This window comes from Schistocerca cancellata, unplaced genomic scaffold (genome assembly GCF_023864275.1).
Source record: "Schistocerca cancellata isolate TAMUIC-IGC-003103 unplaced genomic scaffold, iqSchCanc2.1 HiC_scaffold_782, whole genome shotgun sequence".
NCBI classification, from domain to species: domain Eukaryota; kingdom Metazoa; phylum Arthropoda; class Insecta; order Orthoptera; family Acrididae; genus Schistocerca; species Schistocerca cancellata.
The window spans coordinates 437599-459667 of record NW_026046793.1 but is presented as its reverse complement, the minus strand read 5'-3'; the positions used below and the strand labels follow the sequence as shown (position 1 = coordinate 459667).

The window sequence follows — 22069 nt, the reverse complement described above, 5'->3', positions numbered from 1 at the left end:
CACACACACACAAAATAAATATACATAATCTCCTGAATATTTATATCACTAACCTCAGTTTGTTGATTAATTATGGATCATGTTTCCCACGTATGACTTTCTGGAAATGAATATGTTGTCAGTGACTGTATATCCTCTAACACACAGTAAACAACTGTTTTTCGATATCTGAAGGAGCATGAGAAAATTATCATTTCCATAATTTTAGGGGCTCCGGACAGGTTGATATCTTAATTTCCATTCCCCCTCCCCCCCCCCCCCTCTAGTCATGGTCTACAGAATTTACCATTCCCAATAATAAATAAAACACGTATTATCTCCTTAGTTCTGGTTTATTCATTTGTTTCAACAAAACATTGTGCGAGTAACCATGTATACGAGGGGCATTTGAAAAGTCTGTGCATAAATAAAAGCTACTTATGTGTTTGGCGTAAACCTTTGTTTTTTGAAATAGTCTCCTTTTAGACTTATGCACTTCATCCAATGTGATTATAATTTGTTGATCCCTTCCGAATAATAGGAATTATCCGTATGCAAAACAGCTATTAGTTCCTGCAATCACCTCCTCGTTTCAATAAAATCATTGTCCTGCCAGCTATTTCTTCAAATTGGGGAACAAATAGTAGTCTGGAGAATAGGGGGGATGTGAAATGAGTTGGAATCCTATTTCCATTAATTTTGTGACCACTACTGCTGAGGTGTGTGAAGGTGTATTGTCGTGATAAAAAAGGACTTTTTTGTGGTCCAATTGCCAGCGTTTTTCTTGCAGCTCGGTTTTCAAACAGTCCAATAATGATGAATAATATGCACCTGTAATAGTTTTACCTTTTCCAGATAGTCGAATCCCAAAAGACAGTCGCCATAACCTTTCCGGCCGAAGGAATGGTCTTTGCCTTTTTTGGTGCAGATTCTCCCTTGGTAACCCATTGTTTAGATTGTTGTTTGAGCTCAGGAGTATAGTAATGTATCCATGTTTCATCCACAGTGTTGAAACGACAGTTAGTCCTGTGGATTCTTCCTGAACGGCTGCAAATCATCCTTGCAATGCTTCGCACAATTCAGTTTTTGGTCAAGCGCGAGCAATCGCTGAACCCATCTTGTGGATAGCTTTCTCATGTCCAAATATTTATGCAAAATAATATGTACCCATTCATTTGAGATGCCCACAGCACTAGCAATCTCACGCACCTTATCTCTTCTGTCATCCATCACCATATCATGGATTTTATCAATGATTTCTGGAATTGTAACCTCCACAGGGCATCCAGAATGTTCAGCATCACTTGTGGCCATATGGCCACTCCGAAAATTTTGAAACCACTTATAAACTGTTCTAATCAAAGGTGCAGAGTCACAGCAGTGTTTATCAAGCTTCTCTTCAGTCTCCTGAGGTGTTTTGCCTTTCATAAAGTAATGTTTAATCACCACAAGAAATTTTTTTGTCCATTTGTTTGACAATGACTCCACTTCCTTGATTCACGCGAATGTCAAACACAAAGAAATAGACCAATATGGCTGAAAAGATACTACTAACTGAACATGACCTCGATACGGGCCAGTGGTGCCATCTCTTGGACTTTGCACGGACTTTTCAGATGCCCCTCGTATGTAATAGTTCTCAGATTGAAATTTGATTTTTGAATCCCCCACCTCTGAGAGCAATTATTTAGGAGGTAGTGATTCAGTAGCTTTCAAAACACTTGAGGAAGAGAAGCTACGTGGAGAAAACGTAACGATCACCAAGCAGGAGTGCAAAAAAGCAAATGGGTATGAGGCTATGAGGACTGAAAACTGCATATAAGGGAAAGAAATTGGAAGATGGCTGACGATTAGATGGTAAGAATAGACATGAAAAAATCTGTCAAGGAAAGAATTCAAAACTATTATGGTATAGCAGTAGCATAGAAGATATTAGAAAAGCTGTGTGGGCAGTTTTGTTTCACCTCTTCAAGAGACAATAAACCCAGTCATAGGCCTTCCAGAAAGTGATTCTATTTACAAACCAGCTATTTCTTTTGCAAGTAGAAATCTTGAAAGAAACTTCCAAGGATTTGTCAGATGTAAGTCCACTGACGAAAATCACTCCCAAAATCCTAACGAGTCCACGAACAGTGTAATCTGGGAGAGAATTCCCGAGAGTTTTGGTGGCAATCGGTATACTGCATTTTGGTGTCTTGGATGCAGTGACAACATTCAGTGAAGGAAATGTTGCAAGATATGAAGTACTGAAAAGGCTGCTTGAAACCTTTGGTCATTTTGCAGTAAAACAAATGTTAAATTTAGATAAAGAAAGGCTTTTTGTGTCTGAGAACTGTTTGAGACTTTGAAACAATGGCAAGACAGGGAGGAAAAAGGATATTGCAAGATGAAATGGAAGAGGATGCAGACAACCCAATGTATGGAGCTGGGAGGCATTGACAACTTTAATGGCTGTTTTCTGTAAGTTGTATTTTTCAAGAAAAAGTGTACTTTCTTGGTTTCTATTAACCAGAATTTGTTCAAAATTATGGGGTATACTCATTGGAGTATTGTGCATATTTTAACACGGGGATTTTCGTATTTTGTAAATCTCAAAGAAGTTAGCCTTATGTACATCGAACGGTGTAGAAAGTTTGTCTACTTTTCACAAATATAATTATCTTAAAAATAATAAATACTTTCAGAAATACCTTTGTTAGTGGCTAGAAATGTGCAACCCAAGGCATATTTTCTTCAAATTTTTATTCCCAATAATTGCTGAAAAAGGTACCTTTTATATGAATAAATATTACATTGTTTAAGATAGGGATTTTTCCAATCTGCCCAGAACTCTTTAAATGAAGTAAAATCATATCAGCCATATTATGTCTTATGTAACTGTGTAAAGTTTGTGATTGCTATTTGTCCTGTGGTTAATGCTTTCTCACAAAGGCGACACTGTGTGCAGTAGAATCAACATTCATTGGTGCTGAAGAAATGTAATACTTGCCAAGAAATAACTCCTGTTCCTCTATACCTGCAACAGCTGAAATGAATATTGTTTTAATGTACGGCCCTTTTTTTCCAGAAAAGTGCTCAGAAGGAATTAATGAATTCAGCTAGCGATTTGTCTCATAGCTGGCACAATATTGAGAAAGCAGCGGAAAAAGCTAGAAGGAAACGTTCACAGGTAGACATAGAAGCCAAGGAAGCACCAAATCATCTCACAGAACTAATGAACCAACTGAGAAGAGCTTCAGCAGAGGAACTTAAAGCTGTAAGTATCTCCTTCTCTTCCATGAAGATAAGCAGGTCTTGTATAGCTTTCATGTTGCATGATGCATATGTAGTTACACCATCATTTCTGTATATTTGATGTGGGAGAAAAGTAATGAGACTGATTTTTTATGTACCGTAGTTTTTATTTTTTCAGTCAATAATATTGCCCAAGGGAACTCCCTTGGGCAACTATACACTGGCACTCATTGTTCCCACTCTGGGTTGCAGTGCTCTCGGTCACATTCTTCTGAATGTTCCTGAATCCCAAAATGTCATTTTAAGACATTTTTCAATTTTGGGGAAAAAATCAAAAGGACTCAGTTCAGGTGAATAGTGGGCCACAGAACAATATGAAAGCCTTTTTAAGTAAAAAATTCCACGATGGAAGTGGCCGCATGGCATGGGGTGATCTCACGAAGCAGCATCCACTTGTGTGCAATGTCCAGTCTCAGTTAATAATTCTCTCTTTCCTGAGCCTTTCAACTTTAGCTTTGTAAAACATTTGGTTGAAAGTTTGTCCTGGAGGAACAAATTCTTTATGCACGATAGCCCTACTGTCAAAAAAGCAAATTTGCTTTGTTTTGATCTTTGATTTGCTTATTTGAGCTGTTTTTGGTCAAGTAGATGTGTGTGTGCCACTCCTTACTTTTCCACTTTTTCTCAGGATCCCACTCATAAATCCACGTGATGACTCGACTAAACCATTAGTGTGCCAAAGATTGATGTACAGTGAAAGTGTTTAACAGGTCACCCATCATCCTTATTGTTAAACTTCAGTCTGATCTCACAAGAGCACGCTCACTGAAGTGTTTTTCTTGGTGTTTTAGGGTTTCGTGTAGCTGCTGGCTCGCACCTTGTACTTGAAACTGAGTCAGAACACTTAACAAGATCTGTTACCCGACGTAACATCTGAAGTATTTACCTTTTCCTTTTAATCGAGTGCTACAGTTGATTTTCTTGAAGTCGGGGTCCTGCTAATCAGTGCCTCAGAAATCCTGTGTGTTGCTGAGGAAAGGCTCGACTTCTTAACATTCTGAAGTTACTGGAGCAAAAGAAGAAAACTTAGACTCATATCATAAAAAGCACGTCCTCTAGTTTCAGACATATATTTCCTTGAGTAGTTGTATGGCTCATTAGTGTGATTCACGAATTAGAGAAGAACACAACTTTCATAAGACATATGCCTTGAAGGCTCAATATGACAGTCCAGATTGCAGTATATTTCAACTGTCGCAAAACCATCCTGTCTCTCATGTTAATTTTTGGAGAGTGTGGTTGCTCTTTGACAGTCAAGCCACTGCCAAGCCACCACCACAAAACGTAAAATGTGCCACCCACAGCGGGTGAAGCAATTTGTCACCACTTCTTGCTGTTTCCTTGTATTCCACACTGCCCGCTTAATGTCTGCAAACACGAAAACAGCCATGCACAGTATATGTTCTGCGACTTACTTGCTACTACTTAATATTATTCTGTCATGTTCATCTTTCCTTGCACCACATGACGAGTGTTATACAGGCGCCCACTAGAACTGATAGACTCAATTCAGTGCGTACACATACAGGGGGCGCACACGCGTGCAGACGCACACAGTTTGAAGCCTGTGTTACTTCCCATCAAGTGGACTCTCCCAACATTCACAAAGTCTCTCTGCAGTGCCGTATAATTGTTAACCAGTTATTTTCAACAAGATGGTGTAACTTCACATACAGCTCGCATTTCAATGTCACTGCTTGCTGATGTTTTTTGGTGATCGCATTATTTAACTGACTTTGGCCTCCACGATCGCCTGACCTAACACCACCTGACCATTTTTTTTTCCCGGGGTTTAGCAAAAGCAACTGTCCAAAATCCATCAATGAATGGAAAACTGCAATATCTACTTTCACTGCTTCTGTTACAGAAGAAATGTTACAGCTTGTGTTTGGGAACATAAGACGAAACTATCTTTGGCTGTAGTTTAAACTATTGTTTCTTCAATAAACTGCTTCTGAGTATAGTGGCATCAACATAACATGGTTTTACACCCAGAACTGTTTTATTGAAGATGACAAAGGCTGTAAAAGCCTATGCTCTCGTAGGCAGTTGTACTGTTATATTTATTGTAGTATTGGAATAAATCCCCCCATGAACCATGGACCGTGCCGTTAGTGGGGAGGCTGGTGTGCCTCAATGATACAGATAGCCATACCGTAGGTCCAACCACAACAGAGGGGTATCTGTTGAGAGGCCAGACAAAGGTGTGGTTCCTGAAGAGGGGCAGTAGCCTTTTCAGTAGTTGCAGGGGCAACAGTCTGGATGATTGACTGATCTGGCCCTGTAACACTAACCAAAACGGCCTTGCTGTTTTGGTACTGCGAACGGTTGAAAGCAATGGGAAACTACAGCCGTAATTTTTCCCGAGGGCATGCAGCTTTACTGTATGATTAAATGATGGCGTCCTCTTGGGTAAAATATTCCGGAGGTAAAATAGTCCCCCATTCGGATCTCCGGGTGGGGACTACTCGAGAGGACTCGGGAGAAAGAAAACTAGCGTTCTACGGATCAGAGTGTGGAATGTCAGATCCCTTAATCGGGCATGTAGGTGAGAAAATTTAAAAAGGGAAATGGATTGGCTAAAGTTAGATATAGTGGGAATTAGTGAAGTTCGATAGCAGAAGGAACAAGACTTTAGGTCAGGTGGATACAGAGTTATAAATACAAAATCAAATAGGGGTAATGCAGGAATAGGTTTAATAATGGATAAAAAAATAAGAGTGCGAGTAAGCTACTACCAACAGCATAGTGAACGCATTATTGTGGCCAAGATAGACATGAAGCCCGCGCCTACTACAGTAGTAAAAGTTTATATGCCTACAACCTCTGCAGATGATGAAGAAACTGATGAAATGTATGATGAGATAAAAGAAATTATTCAAGTAGTGAAGGGAGACGAAAATTTAATAGTCATGGGTGACTGGAATTCGACAGTAGGAAAACGAAGATCAGTTTGGATTCCGTAGAAGTAATGGAACACGTGAGGCAATACTGACCCCTATGACTTATCTTAGAAGCTAGATTAAGAAAAGGCAAACCTATGTTCCTAGCATTTGTAGACTTAGAGAAAGCTTTTACAATGTTGACTGGAATACTCTCAAATTCTGAAGGTTGCAGGGGTAAAATACAGGGAGTGAAAGGCTATTTACAATTCGTACAGAAACCAGATGGCAGTTATAAGTGTCGAGGGGCAAGCAGTGGTTGGGAAGAGAGTGAGACAGGGTTGTAGCCTATCCCCAATGTTATTCAATCTGTATATTGAGCAAGCAGTAAAGGAAACAAAAGGAAAGTTCGGAGTAGGTATTAAAATCCATGGAGAAGAAATAAAAACTTTGAGGTTTGCCGATGACATTGTAATTCTGTCAGACATAGCAAAGGACTTGGAAGAGCAGTTGAACAGAATTGACAGTGTCTTGAAAGGAGGATATAAGATGAACACCAATAAAAGCAAAACGAGGATAATGGGATGTAGTCAAATTAAATTGGGTGATGCTGAGGGAATTAGATTAGGAAATGAGACACTTATAGTAGTAAACGAGTTTTGCTATTTGGGGAGCAAAATAACTGATGATGGTCGAAGTAGAGAGGATATAAAATGTAGACTGACAATGGCAAGGAACGCGTTTCTGAACAAGAGAAATTTGTTAACATCAAGTATAGATTTAAGTGTCAGGAAGTCGTTTCTGAAAGTATTTGTGAGGAGTGTAGCCATGTGTGGAAGTGAAACATGGATGATAAATAGTTCGGACAAGAATAGAATATCAGCTTTCGAAATGTGGTGCTACAGAAGAATACTGAAGATTAGATGGGTTGATCACATAACTAATGAGGAGGTATTGAATAGGATTGGGGAGAAGAGGAGTTTGTGGCACAACTTGACTAGAAGAAGGGATCGTTTGGTAGGACATGTTCTTAGGCATCAAGGGAGGACCAATTTAGCATTGAAGGGCAGCGTGGATGGTAAAAATAGTAGAGGGAGACCAAGAGATGACTACACTAAGCAGATTCAGAAGGATGTAGGTTGCAGTAGGTACTGGGAGATGAAGCAGCTTGCACAGGATAGAGTAGCATGGAGAGCTGCATCAAACCAGTCTCAGGACTGAAGACAACAAGAAGATATTTGCATGCAGTGGGGAAGGGTAAAAAAAAATTAGATATTTGGGTAGCACATGGCCCAAGCCAAAATCACAAAATTGAGTGGGTGGCCATATATGCATCTCCGCTTGTGTCATCAATTAGCTCATGAACAACACCGACCATTTGTATGTTGTTGTTGTTGTTGAGAAATGATGTCTTTATGCTAACTTAAGGAAAACGCAGCAGCTACTCACTGTACAAGACGTGCATGCATCCACAAAAGATAATGTTATGCATCTGGTAGAACAATGACGGTATGGTGTACTACAAATTGCTTCGCTAAGGCGTAACCATTACTGCTGACATTTACTGACAACAACTGAAATGTCTGGCAAATGCAATCCAAGAACAATGACCGGGAAGATAGCGTGATGTGATGCTACTCCGCAGTAATGTCCTCCTGCATTCTGCAGGACTGAAAAGTAATACTGGAGCTGGGTTGGAAAGTCACTCCGCACCCACCTTATTCACCTGATTTTGCGACCTCAGATTTCCACGTTCTCTGCTCTCTATCAAACAGCTTTCAAGGTACTCCCTTTCCAGATGGAAACACCCTCTGAGCATGGCTCGACTAGTTCTTCACCTGATAGCCACATGATTCCTACAGTTTAATTGGAAAGTTACCCTGGCATTGGCAGACTGTTGTAAACATTGAAGAAGAATATGTCAGTGATGACTAAATCCTTGTTACGTGTATCTGTTGTGTTAATAAGCTTAGGTACAAATGCTATGAACTTACGCAGCAACCTAATAGTATGGAGGTTAGTGCTTAATGAAGAAAAGATTGTAGAAAGTCAAACAATGGAAAATTCAGGTTGGAATGCAACAGTATTATGAAAAGGATAGTTGCTTCTCACCATATACCGGAGATGCTGAGTTGCAGATAGGCACAAACATAGGTTGTATTTGTGTGTGGAGAAGAGGGAGGGGGAGCATATTTTTGATAAATATCTTGTTGGCTGAAAGCTGATTTTCTGACAGTTTTTTGTTGTGCCTTTCTGCAACTCGGCACCTGTGCTATATGATGAGTAGCAGCTGTCCTTTCCATAATATTGTTAGATTTTAGAAAGTGTTGCAGGTATCACTAAGTGGAAGGAACACCTTGGCATTTTATACGAAGCTGGAAATTTAATTAAGATATGAGGATGGTTTGAAAAGTTCTCAGAATGGAATAGAAAAAAAAGTACTTACATCACTGAAACATTTTTTTCATTTTTCAATGTAGTCTCCTTGTAGACTAATGCACTTGGTCCAACAATGTTCCAGTGCCTTGATCCCATCTCGAAAATGAGTTTCCTCCAGACTTGCAAAAGAATTGTTAATTCCAGCTATCAATTCTTCATTTGAAGTGAATCTGCGTCCACCAAGAAAAATTTTTAGTTTTGGGAAGAGATGGAAGTCTGTCAGAGCCATATCAGGTGAATAAAGTAGGTGTGACAAGAATTTATACCTTAGTTCGTGTAATTTTGCCATGCCACTGGCACGTGTGGGGGTACATGTCAAGAGTCGCAGCACCCATCTTGCAGATAATATTTTCATTTCTAATTCTTCAGTTTAAATGCGATATACCTTTTCAGATGATATCTGGCAAGTGTGAGCAATTTCACGCATTTTCAATGGGCGATCCTCCACACCTATTTTGTGCACTTATGCAATGATTTCTGGAGTAGTGACACGTCTTGGCCGGCCACTGTGCGAATCATCTAAGATCTCTCGACCAAATGTAAATTCGTTCACCCACTTGGCAACAGTTGTATATGAAGATGCATTGTCCCCTAGTGTATTCTGGAAATCGGCATGAATGTCCTTTGCTTTCATACATTTCTTTACAAAGTTCTTAATCTCTGCTCGAATCTTGAATTTTCATTTTTTTTTCCTTCCTTTTTCCCCCCATCTTTGCAAATCACTACGTGGGAGCAACAGAGCCAAGTCACAGCCACAGCTCTCTTCCGAGAGCATGACACCTGTTTACAGACAACAGTCCAATGAATATCACGTGAAACACTCGTTGTGCTGGTGCTGACCTCTTGTGGTGATTCCGAGAAATTTTCAAACCACCCTCGTACACCAAAGAAAGGAAGGAGTGCCTTACTTGTTGTTGGTAGACTAAGCTACATGAAGACATGTGAAAATTTGTTCAATAAAAATATTAGAATGGAGGAGGGATCATGCGCTTCCGTTATGATACAATGGTTAAATTGTGTTGAAATTATTTCAGTAATGTATGAGATCATGGAAGTAAGTGCAGTCAGCTGGTTATCACCATTCCCTACATCTACATCTATACTCCACAAAGCAAAGTCAGGTGAGGGTGGATGGTACGTTATGTATCAATGTCGCACCCCCACACTCTTCCCCATTCCATTCACAAATGACTCGTGGGAAGAAAGATTGCTGATAAGCTTTCATGTGAGGTCTGGGGTATCTCTAATTTTCCCTCCACGGTCTTGTCGCGAAATAGTGTGTACATAAAGTTCAAGAATACTTTAAATTATCGTCGACTGCGGCAGTCGCTTCCCGTATTCTCTCCCAGAGCTCTGCTACATCACATGCTAGGGCGGTACATACACCAGATCTATAATGTGTCCCCACATTAAAAAGTCACACGGAGTGAGATCTGGTGATCGGGAAGGCCCTTTCATGAAACAGCTGTCCCCTTTTGTAGCAAGGATGATCTATCGATGCGGCAGCTCCGTGTTCAGGTACCGATGAACTTCGCAATGAAAACGGGGTGGAGCCCCATCCTGCTGAAAGATGAACGGAGAGTCTGATTGCATTTGAGGCATCAGCCATTGCCCCAACATGTCCAAGTAGGAATATCCAGTGACAGTACTCTCGGCAAAGAACAATGTGGCCTGTACAGTTTTTGATGCGACACAGCACAAAGAACATTTACCTTTGGGGAATCGTGCTCAAATTCAATGCATTCATGTGGATGCTTTGAACCCCATATTCAACAATTATGCCTGTTCACTTTCCCATTAGTGTGAAAAGTGGCTTCATCGCTAAAAATTAAGCGATCAACAATGCCATCCCCATCCTCATTCAATTGTTGCAACTGCAAACAAAACTCAAAACACTTGTCTTTGTCGTCATTGAGCTTCTGCACTAGCTCCAATTTGAATGGTTTCATGGACAGCTTCTGTCACAGGACTTTCCACACTGTCATTGGAGCAGATTCCTTTGGAGTCTTTACAAATGTCTCTCGTACGTGCTCCACATTCACTTCACTTGCACTGGGACATCTGCCTCTCTCTGTCGGGCACAAGAAACCCGTCGTAACAAATTTGTTGTGCCAGTGGTAAATGGCCTTCCATGTTGGTGGCTTCTTGCCATACTTGGTTCTAAACAATCACTGAACAGCTGTAGCACACTTGTTTTTCTCGAATTCCAACACACAGAAAGCTTGCTCTGCACCTGAACGCGCTACATTTGCAACTAGCACTGATTATCAGCAACTTACCAAACTACGCTGTGGTGGTATACATAAAAAAAACTTTCAGGGTTTCTCTTCAAAATGACATGTATAATATCTGTCCAATGTTTGGTTCTTGTGCAATAAATAGTGTGTTCCCGGACTATATGTACACCCTGTACATGTTGTAGGAAGCAATATACTAGTAACTCTTCTAGGAATGATAATTAATTGAAACCCTCAGCTCCCGACAGGTGTTGTTGATATACGTCGATGGGGACAGCTGAAAATGTGTTCCCCGACCGGGACTTGAACCCAGGATTTCCTGCTTACATGGCAGACGCTCTATCCGTCTGAGCCACCGAGGGTACAGACGAATAGTGCGACTGCAGGGACTTATCCCTTGCACGCTTCCCGTGAGACCCACATTCCCAACTGTCCACCGTCTATATACGTAATGTACCTAATAGATATTTGCCCTTCCACTCATTACTCGCGCACACCAAGTTGTCTATTCCCATAAGAGTTCAGGCAACCTGTGCGCATTTGCACAGACGAACGTCAATGGCTGGATAGCCTTTAACTATATATATGAAGATAGTAATTGTTCTCGAAAGAACAGGTACCATTGATCACCGTGCAGCTTCTCTAGAATAAATGATAATTAATTAAAACCCTTATCTGCTGACAGGTGTTGTTGATATACCTCGATGGGGACAGCTGAAAATGTGTGTGTGTGTGCCATGTAAGCAGGAGATCCCGGGTTCGAGTCCCGGTCGGGGGGCACATTTTCAGCTGTCCCCATCGAGGTATATCAACACCTGTAGGCAGCTGAAGGTTTCAAGTATCATTCATTCTAGAGAAGCTGCACAGTCATCAATGGTATCTGTTCTCTCAAGTACAATTACTATCTTCATATATATATTCTAGGAATGTACGCTCTTGGAAGTTTTGACAGTAAAGAGCACAGTGGTGCAGAATGCTTCTCTTGCAGCGTCGCTCTGGGATTAGCTGAGCATCATCTTCACTCTCTTACTAAATGAACCTTTAACGAAATGTGCTGCTCTTCTTTGAATGCCCTTGTTCTTGTGTCTTTCCTGTCTGATACAGAAACCAGCCTGATGAGGTTCATAAAGTATTGGTTGAACAAGGGTTTTGTAAGCTGCCTGCGTTGTGGGTTGCCTCCATCTCCACAGGATCTTCCAATGAGTCTGTTTGGTGTCAGCCGCAGCAATAAGTTTCATGTGTTCATTCCACTTTAAACTGCTCCATACGTACATTCCTAGATGTTTTATGGGAGTGATTGCATCCAGTGAGTGTTCTGCAGTTGTTCAGCCATATAGCAGTGGGTCTTCCTGCCTATTTATTTGCAATTCATTAAATTTGTTTTACGTTGAGGGTCACCTGCCAATCCCTGCACCAAGCATTGATCATTTGCAGATTGTGTTGGATTTCGATTCAATTTCCTAGTGTTGCAACATCTCTGTACACAACAGTATTTTCCATGAATATCTTCATGGTACTTTCAACATTAGGACATTTATGTATTGTACATCTGAAGGTTTCTCTCTATTGAAAATAACATGTTGTTTTCTGTTACCTAGAAAATCTTCAGTCCAATCACTCAGCTTGTCCAATATTCCATATGCTCCTGTTTTGTTGTCAAAGGTATGAAATTGTGTCGAACACATTCCGGAAGCTGAGAAAATGTTTTTTTCCCCTTTAAAATTCATTTTTGTAAGTTAGTTTCTGTAGTTGTAAATTATTTTATTGAGGTTGGATTCCTCTGGAAACCATGTTCTCAACTACCACAGTATTAGTGCTGTAAAGAAGAAAAATGGCAGCCTCAGTTGTAAGAGATTTGAAATAATTTATTACAGCAAATTGATTTGTCACCGCATGGCCATTTTCAGTACAAAAATAAGTATTGAAGACTCGTGTAATAAAAGCACATACTAACAACTTCAACATGGCCGTCCGCAGCTTGTGGTCTAATGGCTAGCGTTGCTGCCTCTGGATCACAGAGTCCCGGGTTCGATTCCCGGCTGGTTCGGCCATTTTATCTGCCCAGGCACTGGGTGTTTGTGTTGCGCCATCATTTCAACATCATCATTATTTGTGAACATGGCTAAAATTTGACTGTGTAAAGATTGGGACACTGTACAGGCACTGATGACCGTGCGGTTAATCAGCCCACAAACCAATCATCAACATACTCCTCATCCAACGTTTATTGTGTGTTGAGGTCATGTTGAAGTTATAATATGTGCTTTTATTGCACAAATTTTAAAACTAATATTTGCACTGAAGAGGGTCCTGTAGTGAATGAAATAGATTTTCTGTAATAAATGATTTCATCTCTCTTAGAATCGAGGCTGCCATTTTTTTTTATACAGGAGCTATTATTATTATTATTATTATTATTATTATTATTATTATTATTATTATTATTTCTTTACTTTCTCAGACGTTAAGTCTGGTTAAAAATGGAAAGTGACGCGGACCTTGATCAAGCGTCACTTCCTTTTAACTGTACGATATATTGCATTTAGGAACTTTCGGGTAATTGAACATGTATCAATAATTACCGATTTCTGTAATTGTATATATAAGTTTGGATGTAGCTGTATTGCATTGATGTACTGGTGGATATTGTGAGGTATGACTCCTGTAGTTGATAGTATAATTGGGATAATGTCGACTTTATCCTGATGCCACATGTCCTTGACTTCCTCAGCCAGTTGGATGTATTTTTCAATTTTTTCTCCTGTTTTCTTTTGTATATTTGTTGTATTGGGTATGGATATTTCGATTAGTTGTGTTAATTTCTTCTTTTTATTGGTGAGTATGATGTCAGGTTTGTTATGTGGTGTTGTTTTATCTGTTATAATCGTTCTGTTCCAGTATAATTTGTATTCATCATTCTCCAGTACATTTTGTGGTACATACTTGTATGTGGGAACGCGTTTTATAAGTTTATGTTGTAAGGCAAGCTGTTGATGTATTATTTTTGCTACATTGTCATGTCTTCTGTGGTATTCTGTATCTGCTAGTATTGTACATCCACTTGTGATGTGATCTACTGTTTCTATTTGTTGTTTGCAAAGTCTGTCTTTATCTGTTGTGGTATTGGGACCTTTAATAATATGCTTGCTGTAATATCTGGTGTTTATTATTTGATCCTGTATTGCAATCATGAATCCTTCCATCTCACTGTATATATTGCCTTTTCTTAGCCATGTGTTGGATGCGTCTTGATCGATGTGTGGCTGTGCCATGTAGTGTTTTCTTTCTCCAATTTACTTTTTTTGTATCTGTTGATGTTATGTGATCTAAAGGATTGTAGAAGTGGTTATGAAATTGCAGTGGTGTAGCCAATGTATTTATATGAGTGATTGCTTTGTGTATTTTGCTAGTTTCTGCTCGTTCTAGAAAGAATTTTCTTAAATTGTCTACATGTCCGTAATGTAGGTTTTTTATGTCAATAAATCCCCTTCCTCCTTCCGTTTTGCTTAATGTGAATCTTTCTGTTGCTGAATGTATGTGATGTATTCTATATTTGTGGCATTGTGATCGTGTAAGTGTATTGAGTGCTTCTAGGTCTGTGTTACTCCATTTCACTACTCCAAATGAGTAAGTCAATATTCGTATAGCATAAGTATTTATAGCTTTTGTCTTGTTTCTTGCTGTCAATTCTGTTTTCAGTATTTTTGTTAGTCTCTGTCTATATTTTTGTTTTAGTTCTTCTTTAATATTTGTATTATCTATTCCTATTTTTTGTGTGTATCCTAGATATTTATAGGCATCTGTTTTTTCCATTGCTTCTATGCAGTCGCTGTGGTTCTCCAATATGTAATCTTCTTGTTTAGTGTGTTTTCCCTTGACAATGCTATTTTTCTTACATTTGTCTGTTCCAAAAGCCATATTTATATATCATTGCTGAATACTTCTGTTATCTTTAGTAATTGGTTGAGTTGTTGATTGGTTGCTGCCAGTAGTTTTAGATCATCCATGTATAGCAAAGGTGTGATTTTGTGCAGGTATGTTCCAGTAACATTGTATCCATAATATGTATTATTTAGCATGTTGGATAGTGGGTTCAGAGCAAGGCAGAACCAGAAAGGACTTAATGAGTCTCCTTGGTATATTCCACACTTAATCTGTATTGGCTGTGATGTGTGATTATTTGAATTTGTTTGGATATTAAGTGTGGCTTTCCAATTTTTCATTACTGTGTTTAGAAACTGTATCAATTTAGGATCTACTTTGTATATTTCCAAAATCTGTAGTAACCATGAGTGGGGTACACTATCAAAGGCTTTTTGGTAATCAATGTATGCGTAGTGTAGGGACCTTTGTTTAGTTTTAGCTTGATATGTCACCTCTGTATCTATTATCAGTTGCTCTTTACATCCTCGTGCTCCTTTGCAGCAGCCTTTTTGTTCTTCATTTATAATTTTGTTCTGTGTTGTATGTGTCATTAATTTCTGTGTGATGACTGAAGTTAATATTTTGTATATTGTTGGTAGGCATGTTATGGGGCGATATTTAGCTGGGTTTGCTGTGTCTGCTTGATCTTTAGGTTGAAGATAAGTTATTCCATGTGTAAGTGTATCAGGGAATGTGTATGGGTCTGCAATGTAACTGTTAAATAATTTAGTTAGATGTGAATGTGTTGAGGTGAACTTCTTTAGCCAGAAATTTGCTATTTTATCTTTTCCAGGGGCTTTCCAATTGTGAGTAGAATTAATTGCTTGGGTGACTTCATGTTGCAAAATTATCACTTCAGGCATTTGTGGTATCATCTTGTATGTGTCTGATTCTGCTTTTATCCACCGTGCATGCCTGTTATGTTGTACCGGGTTTGACCATATGTTGCTCCAGAAGTGTTCCATGTCTGTTATGTTTGGTGGATTGTCTATTTTAATGTGTGTGTTATCTATTGTCTGGTAAAATTTCTTTTGGTTTGTGTTCAATGTTTGGTTTTGTTTCCTTCTATTTTCACTTTTTTTGTATCTTCTAAGTCGTTTGGCCAATGCTTGTAATTTCTGCTTCTTTTCATTTAATTGCTCTATCGCTTCTTGTTGTGAGATTTTACCTAACCTTTTTCGTTTTTTTTTTTTCTGACATTTCATTTTTTATAAATTGTGTTAGCTGTCCAATGTCTTTTCTCAGTTTTTCTATTCTGATCTGTAGCCTGTGTTGCCATGCTGGTTTTGTGGGTTTCTTCTGTGTGTTGGTTGGTTCTGATCTCTGCCTAGTGTGTATATTTAGTGTCGTGAGTGCTCCTATATAAACCAGTAGTTGTAACTCTTCCATAGTTGTTTTCATTTATTTTGTTGTGTAAGATTGCGTTGGTAGTTTTTATTGTTGTTTCGACTTGTGGGTTAGTTGGCGGTCTATGCAAGAATGGTCTAATGTCTGTATTTGTGTCTTTGTATTCTATATATGTCAGCTGAAATTTATCTTCTATATCTAACATGTGTCACTTCGTGTTCTATTTGTGCTTGTTCTGGTGGCTGTCTGAAGATTTTGTTTTCCTCTGATTGTTTAAAATTGATGCGTGTTGTCCTTTGTTTGCTCTGGGATGTTTGAGTCCATTACTGTATTTTCTTCTTCTTCTGATTGCACATTATTTAGTTCCAGTATTTGTTGTACTTGTTGTTTGATGTTTTCTAATTCTGACTGGGGTATCCTGTTATTTTTTATTATTACACGGATCTGATCAGCTAGTCGTTGTTCTGTTAAAAAATTTTAATTCCGGGTATCTGGTAATAAATGTTGTGTATACTTGTGATCTGTATCCAGTTGTGTTGGTTCCTAGGTTTGTTGCTTGGTAATAACAGAACATGAGGTGTCGGTTAACTTCATCTGACCATCTCATCCTCTGTCTTTGTTTTCCTTCTAGGGTGGTTGCAGGAAGCATATCTTGCAAAACACCTCTATTTGGATTTAAATAATTTTCCAGTTGGCTAGCAGTGTCATTACCATTGTGCGCGGGCATAGGGTTCAAGCGTCGTCCCCGACCATGACGGCGCTTGTCCGAGGCTTCTTTAGTTCTGTCCTGAACCAACTAATCACACTAGCCCTATTAGTGGTTTGTTCTTTTCGTCGCCTTTTACAACTGGCAGAACATACCGGAGGCCTATTCTTTTCCCGGGCCTCCACGGGATATTATTATTATTATTATTATTATTATTATTATTATTATTATTATTATTTGAGGTGTTAATGACAGAACTGCAATATCCAAATTGTGTCCCCAATCTTTCTTTGATTGCAGTTGCATGAAACCATGGTATCACTGATGAACAGAGATTCTACTTTACAAGAGACATTGGACTTTGGTACAGCATATAATGACTTGTTCTATATACTGGATCTTGTGGCGCAAAAGAGGATGGCAAGACATGTGACACTAAGTTTACCTGAAATGTCTATCCTCGCAGGTAAGAAATGGTAACTTGGAAAAACATTGCAAATAATGATTGGTCTTTAGATTTATGTGCCAGAACTTTGTAAGAACTGTGTTCACGATGGTCTGGCTGAATTAATTTCTGCAAAATGCTGCATTTTTAATAAAATAGAACAAAGTGACACCTGTAAAATCATTAGGATGATGAAACTTTGATATGGCTTATGAAACAAAAATAATTTTCAGACGATCCTCGTTTAGAGCATCTCATTGGCATGCACTCAGATGAAACACGTGAATCTGAAAGTTCCAACAAATTCTCAAATACCTGTGAGTGGAGTCAACATATGGATGCTTTACTGTCTAATAATGATCAACTGGTTCAATCATTAAGAGACCTCATTGCTGTATGGTGAGTTCCAGCAAATGTATGTTTCTATATTTCAATTGATGTCCAGTGTATAATCTTGATTTAAATAATTGAAAGAACAAAATTCATATCTTCGTGGACTGACTGACTACTATGTTACAGAATATAAAAACTGTAACATACATATTTAGAAGTATTTATTGCAGTGTCATAGTGTAATGTCAGTTTGAAACAGCAAGGTGTGAGGAAGGGACCTCCAGGAGTACGTACATCCTATTTGTTCTACACAAGTATCACACGTTATTACTCTTGCGTTTTGTTTTGGAAGTTTCGATTCGAATTCCTTTGTTCACCAGTTCGTTGTTTTCATTTCTATGAGAGGTATATGTGGCATCTTGAGTGCTCTCACTGTTCATCTCATTTACTTGTGATTGGAGTATATTCTTACAACATGACTCGTATTCTATAACCAATGTATAGTATGACAGTTCCCAAGACTACAGGAAGAGAACACACACACAATCATTAAACCGTCCAGTAGAGCTCAGATGCTGCTTACGGTTGCCACACCAGGGAAGGTTTGGGACGTTTACCATTTGTAATTTTGGTTCCAGGGTTCCCTAAATGAGTTAGACTGTGTCTGCTTTCCTAACTACTGATACAAAGACCCAACTGCAAGATGAGATCTATAGGTAGCACATTTCTCAACACTTTATTGCAGTAGACTGTGCGGAAAATGTCTCAAAGAGATCTTTTGCAGTGTATGTTAACTCTGCTGCAATCTTAAAGGTTTTGCAGTTTTTGATCCTGAATTACACATTTAATGCTCATTGCATGTATTCAATCTATATGTGTGATAAAATAGTGGTGTTACTTTCAATCACATGTCGTGTGCTGTGTTTGACTGACAGAAGCAAACTAAGTGCCGAATTTGAATTGAAATGTATGCGAAGATAATGTGCCTTTTTTTTTACTCGTGCTTTTGTATAATGAAATGTGCAGATTGGTATCCCACATTAAAGATCTGTCCTAAACACATTATTTCCAGTATCGTTTGTTAAAATAGTCTCAGGAAAAGTGGCATAGGTAGCAAGCTATTACCATTACAGGTATATTGTTCTGTTGGAATTACGTGTACCCTTACCTGGATCTGCACTGTTTATAGTTCTTAGTTGTTATTCAGGTATGGTCTGGATGCACAACTTACCTCACTTTCACCCTGGACCCATATTCCAAATATTTGTCTGATACACAGCACATTCTATTCATATTTTGCTATTCTGACTCACAATATGTACACTTATTTGTAAGAAAATAAAATTCTCAAGAACTCTGGTACAATACACTCAGAAGAAGAAACTTGCTAATAATGCATTTGAATCTCCCAAATGCTGTCAATGAGTGAGGAAATTCTCAGCAAGTAGCAACTGAAGGTAACAGGACATGTTTCACATGCATCTTTTATGAAGCTCTGGTTAGATGGTCCTACTTGTGTGAACATGTGCTAGTGCTTTCCGAGACATTTACAAACTTTGCATTGCTTCTCTACAGCAGATAGAATTCCCAATTGATATTGTCATTCTACTAAATTTATTCCAAACCATTGTGGCATGGTTGTGCAGCAGCCTTATAATGTGATTAATATTAAAAAACAGTCCCGGCCCACATGTTTGTTCTCAGTGGTTTTTAAACCATCTTCTATGGTTTGCTTCCTGTTAGGTTACCATTTAACCTAATAATTCCATAACTCTCTCTCTCTCTCTTTTTCTTTCTTTCCAGCTCCACACTGGTGGCATCTTCTACATGGTTGAGAAAAACCTGGGTATTTAGGAAAAACTCGGTGGATAAATTATTTATTTTTTTTGCCATTTTTTTTCATATTGGTAATAAAGCATCTAAATTTAAAGTCCCATGATTAAGTTATTCACAAGTCTAACCCATTCTAACTTCTGCAGAAAAGATAATTTACATGTAAAAGTTAGTTTTATTGATTACCAGCTTAGCATCTGCCGCTTCACTCACTCAGACTGTGTGCTCTGCACAGATTTTTTAAAACTGAATTTTTATGTTGTTCACAAATTGCACTAACTTCTAAACTTTTCATGCAAATTAAGGCCATAGAAGCATGGTCTTTCCCAAATGTACTTCTTACCAAAAAGTGATTCTTTTAGCTGGAGTCAAAGATGGGCATTAATCATGCCTTTTGCATTCTTGTGGAGACATTTCCATAGAAATGTTCATCCCTAAAACACATTTTTTATATGTAACTGATAAGTGAAATACCAATTTTCAGATTTTTAACGTTAAAATGTTTTTTAATACAAGAAAATATTTTCTTACACACTTTTATCTCTCGTTTCATTCCCTAAGGAGTTGAATTTCCAGCAACAGTGTAACAGCTAGTTTTTTTATTTCTAACTGAGAAGCCAAATTGCAGTTTTGAGATTTAGCTTTAAAATATCTTCATAATGAAATATTTGCATAAACAATCTCATTCTCTGTTTCACCACATTAGCATTGTAATTTCCAAAAACACTAACACGACTTTTTTAAAAATGTCTATAACCAAGAAGACAAATACCAATTTTCATAGCTGTAGCTTCAAAGAAACTTCAGTTCTTTAGAGCTATCTTCGAAATCGACTTAATAGCTAATATTTTCAAAAAGCTTTCCTTCTATTATGCGTGGGATTTCAAAAATCCCTTCCTAAACAATGGCTTCAGTATAAGATCGACAGTCTCTCCAGATTTAAAGATCCTGTCTTTGGCAGTTTGGTTTGGGTGTGATGAGTCATTCACGACATTGCGTTTTATATGTATGATAGATAGATTGTAATTTAGAGAGAAACCTTCAAATCATTTGGATAAAGATGTATAAGTAATAGCTAGATTCCTTACAGTTTGATGCAGGATACAAATTCATCTGTGCAAAATAGCTCAGTCAGAGCAAATTTTCAAAGGATAGAAAACCCAGGATGGAACATGGACAATATGAAAGGAGATAGTGCTGCTCACCACACACAGCAGGCATTGAGTGGCTGGCAACAGATGATTGCTGGGAGGACTGTTGCCAGCTTTCCATGGGAACTACTGGTGGAAACTACAGTATGATTAAAATTATGTGTTAGTTGACACTTCTGGCTTTGTATTTGCTTTCCTGAAATAGGAGTGCTCAATGTCACACACATTCACTGTTGCCAAACTGCCACAGCAATTGGTTCATTTCCAAGTGCTTGTCTGGCTTTCTTTCTTGACGATGTTTTCAGATCCCGAATCCTGAGTCTGGCCCTCTTGTTTTGTATTTCAGTATACCTGATACACAAGGCGCAATTCAGCGTTACATATACAGTTTTTATAATCCTAGAGACGAGCTTCGCATGACATTGCATGAAGCAGAATTTTAATCTATTTGCACTTGTTTTTCTTCCTATTATTCCCTTTTCATTGAAATCTGCTTGTGCTGTCTATAACCTGCAACTGAGTGCCAAACAGGACTGCTCAATGGTTGGTAATACGGCAGCTGGTGTAGGCAGTGAGAGGATGGTTTCAGATAATCAGTCAGAGAGAGAACTTACAATTTGCTTTTAGCACTGCAACTGAAGTTTTTCGGTCTCAGAGTTTGCTTGTAGAGGTTAACTCTAATAGCCGTGAAAAAAGTGATTGTGATTTTTTACTTCTGCTGTAGATTGTTGACTGCCACTTTGTTGGCTACATTGCAAATCATTAGGTTTTGTTTAGTTTAGGACACAAGTTTAAATTCAGGGCTGTACAATGATCCTTCTGGCGCAATTAAGTCGTGTGTCACTTAAAATCGGCTGTGGACAGATCATCTCCTATTGCTGTCTTATCTCGTGCCAACCGCTTCAGACATTGCTCTACATTACACAATAACAGCATTCGAGAAGCGAGCCCGCCGTGTTTCTGTGCCGCCTGTAACAGAGCGGTAGCCGGCAACAGATGTGGCAAAACTGTAGCAGCAAGTGACAGACGTCAACTATTGAGTAATTGTGATCGGAGCATAGTCGTCTGTAGAGCACTGACAACATGGAGGTACTGTGTACGTGCGGAAAGCAGGTGCACCAAGTCAGTTGCAACTGTCAGTGATCTCCTCTCGCGACTCCACTGTAGTTGATTACTGTGAAATTTGGTCGATTTTCCTCACCGAACATGAATATGTATCCATCTTAAGTGCTTATGCATTCGTACTTGTTATTCATTATAGGAATTACATAGTGTTTAGACTTAATGGACATGTTAATCTACTGACAGTCTGTTTGAAACAGTAGATGAATGTTATCAGTTTATTAAATATGTGATTCCCTTTCTAGTGAACTGACTATCCAATAAAAAATTCATGTACATGTGAGTTAATGCCTGATCTTATTTGTCCTTATTGTTACATGTGTAGCTGGATATCAGTGTCATAAGTCTCTTTCTGCCAGTGATGTCCTGTGAATCTG

The 22069-nt window shown here is 38.7% G+C and overlaps 1 protein-coding gene across 7 annotated transcripts in view; it reads left to right on the top strand.

Moving 5' to 3' along the window:
- The window catches only part of LOC126143123 (disks large homolog 5-like), a 1046479-nt gene that overhangs the window by 819735 nt on the left and 204675 nt on the right, over positions 1 to 22069 (top strand). For 4 of the 7 annotated variants that reach the window (XR_007529639.1, XM_049915311.1, XM_049915308.1 and 1 more), the window contains exons 8-9: positions 17109 to 17274; positions 17487 to 17652. The exons of 2 other annotated variants lie outside the window; for them this stretch is intronic. Coding sequence is in view for 4 of the 5 variants with exons in the window: in XM_049915311.1 (XP_049771268.1) it covers positions 17109 to 17274; positions 17487 to 17652 (332 nt within the window). In the remaining variant the exon portion in view is untranslated. Of the gene's footprint in view, positions 1 to 3148; positions 3236 to 17108; positions 17275 to 17486; positions 17653 to 22069 lie in introns of all 7 variants that reach the window. One more of the 7 variants, XM_049915310.1, reaches the window with a different exon arrangement.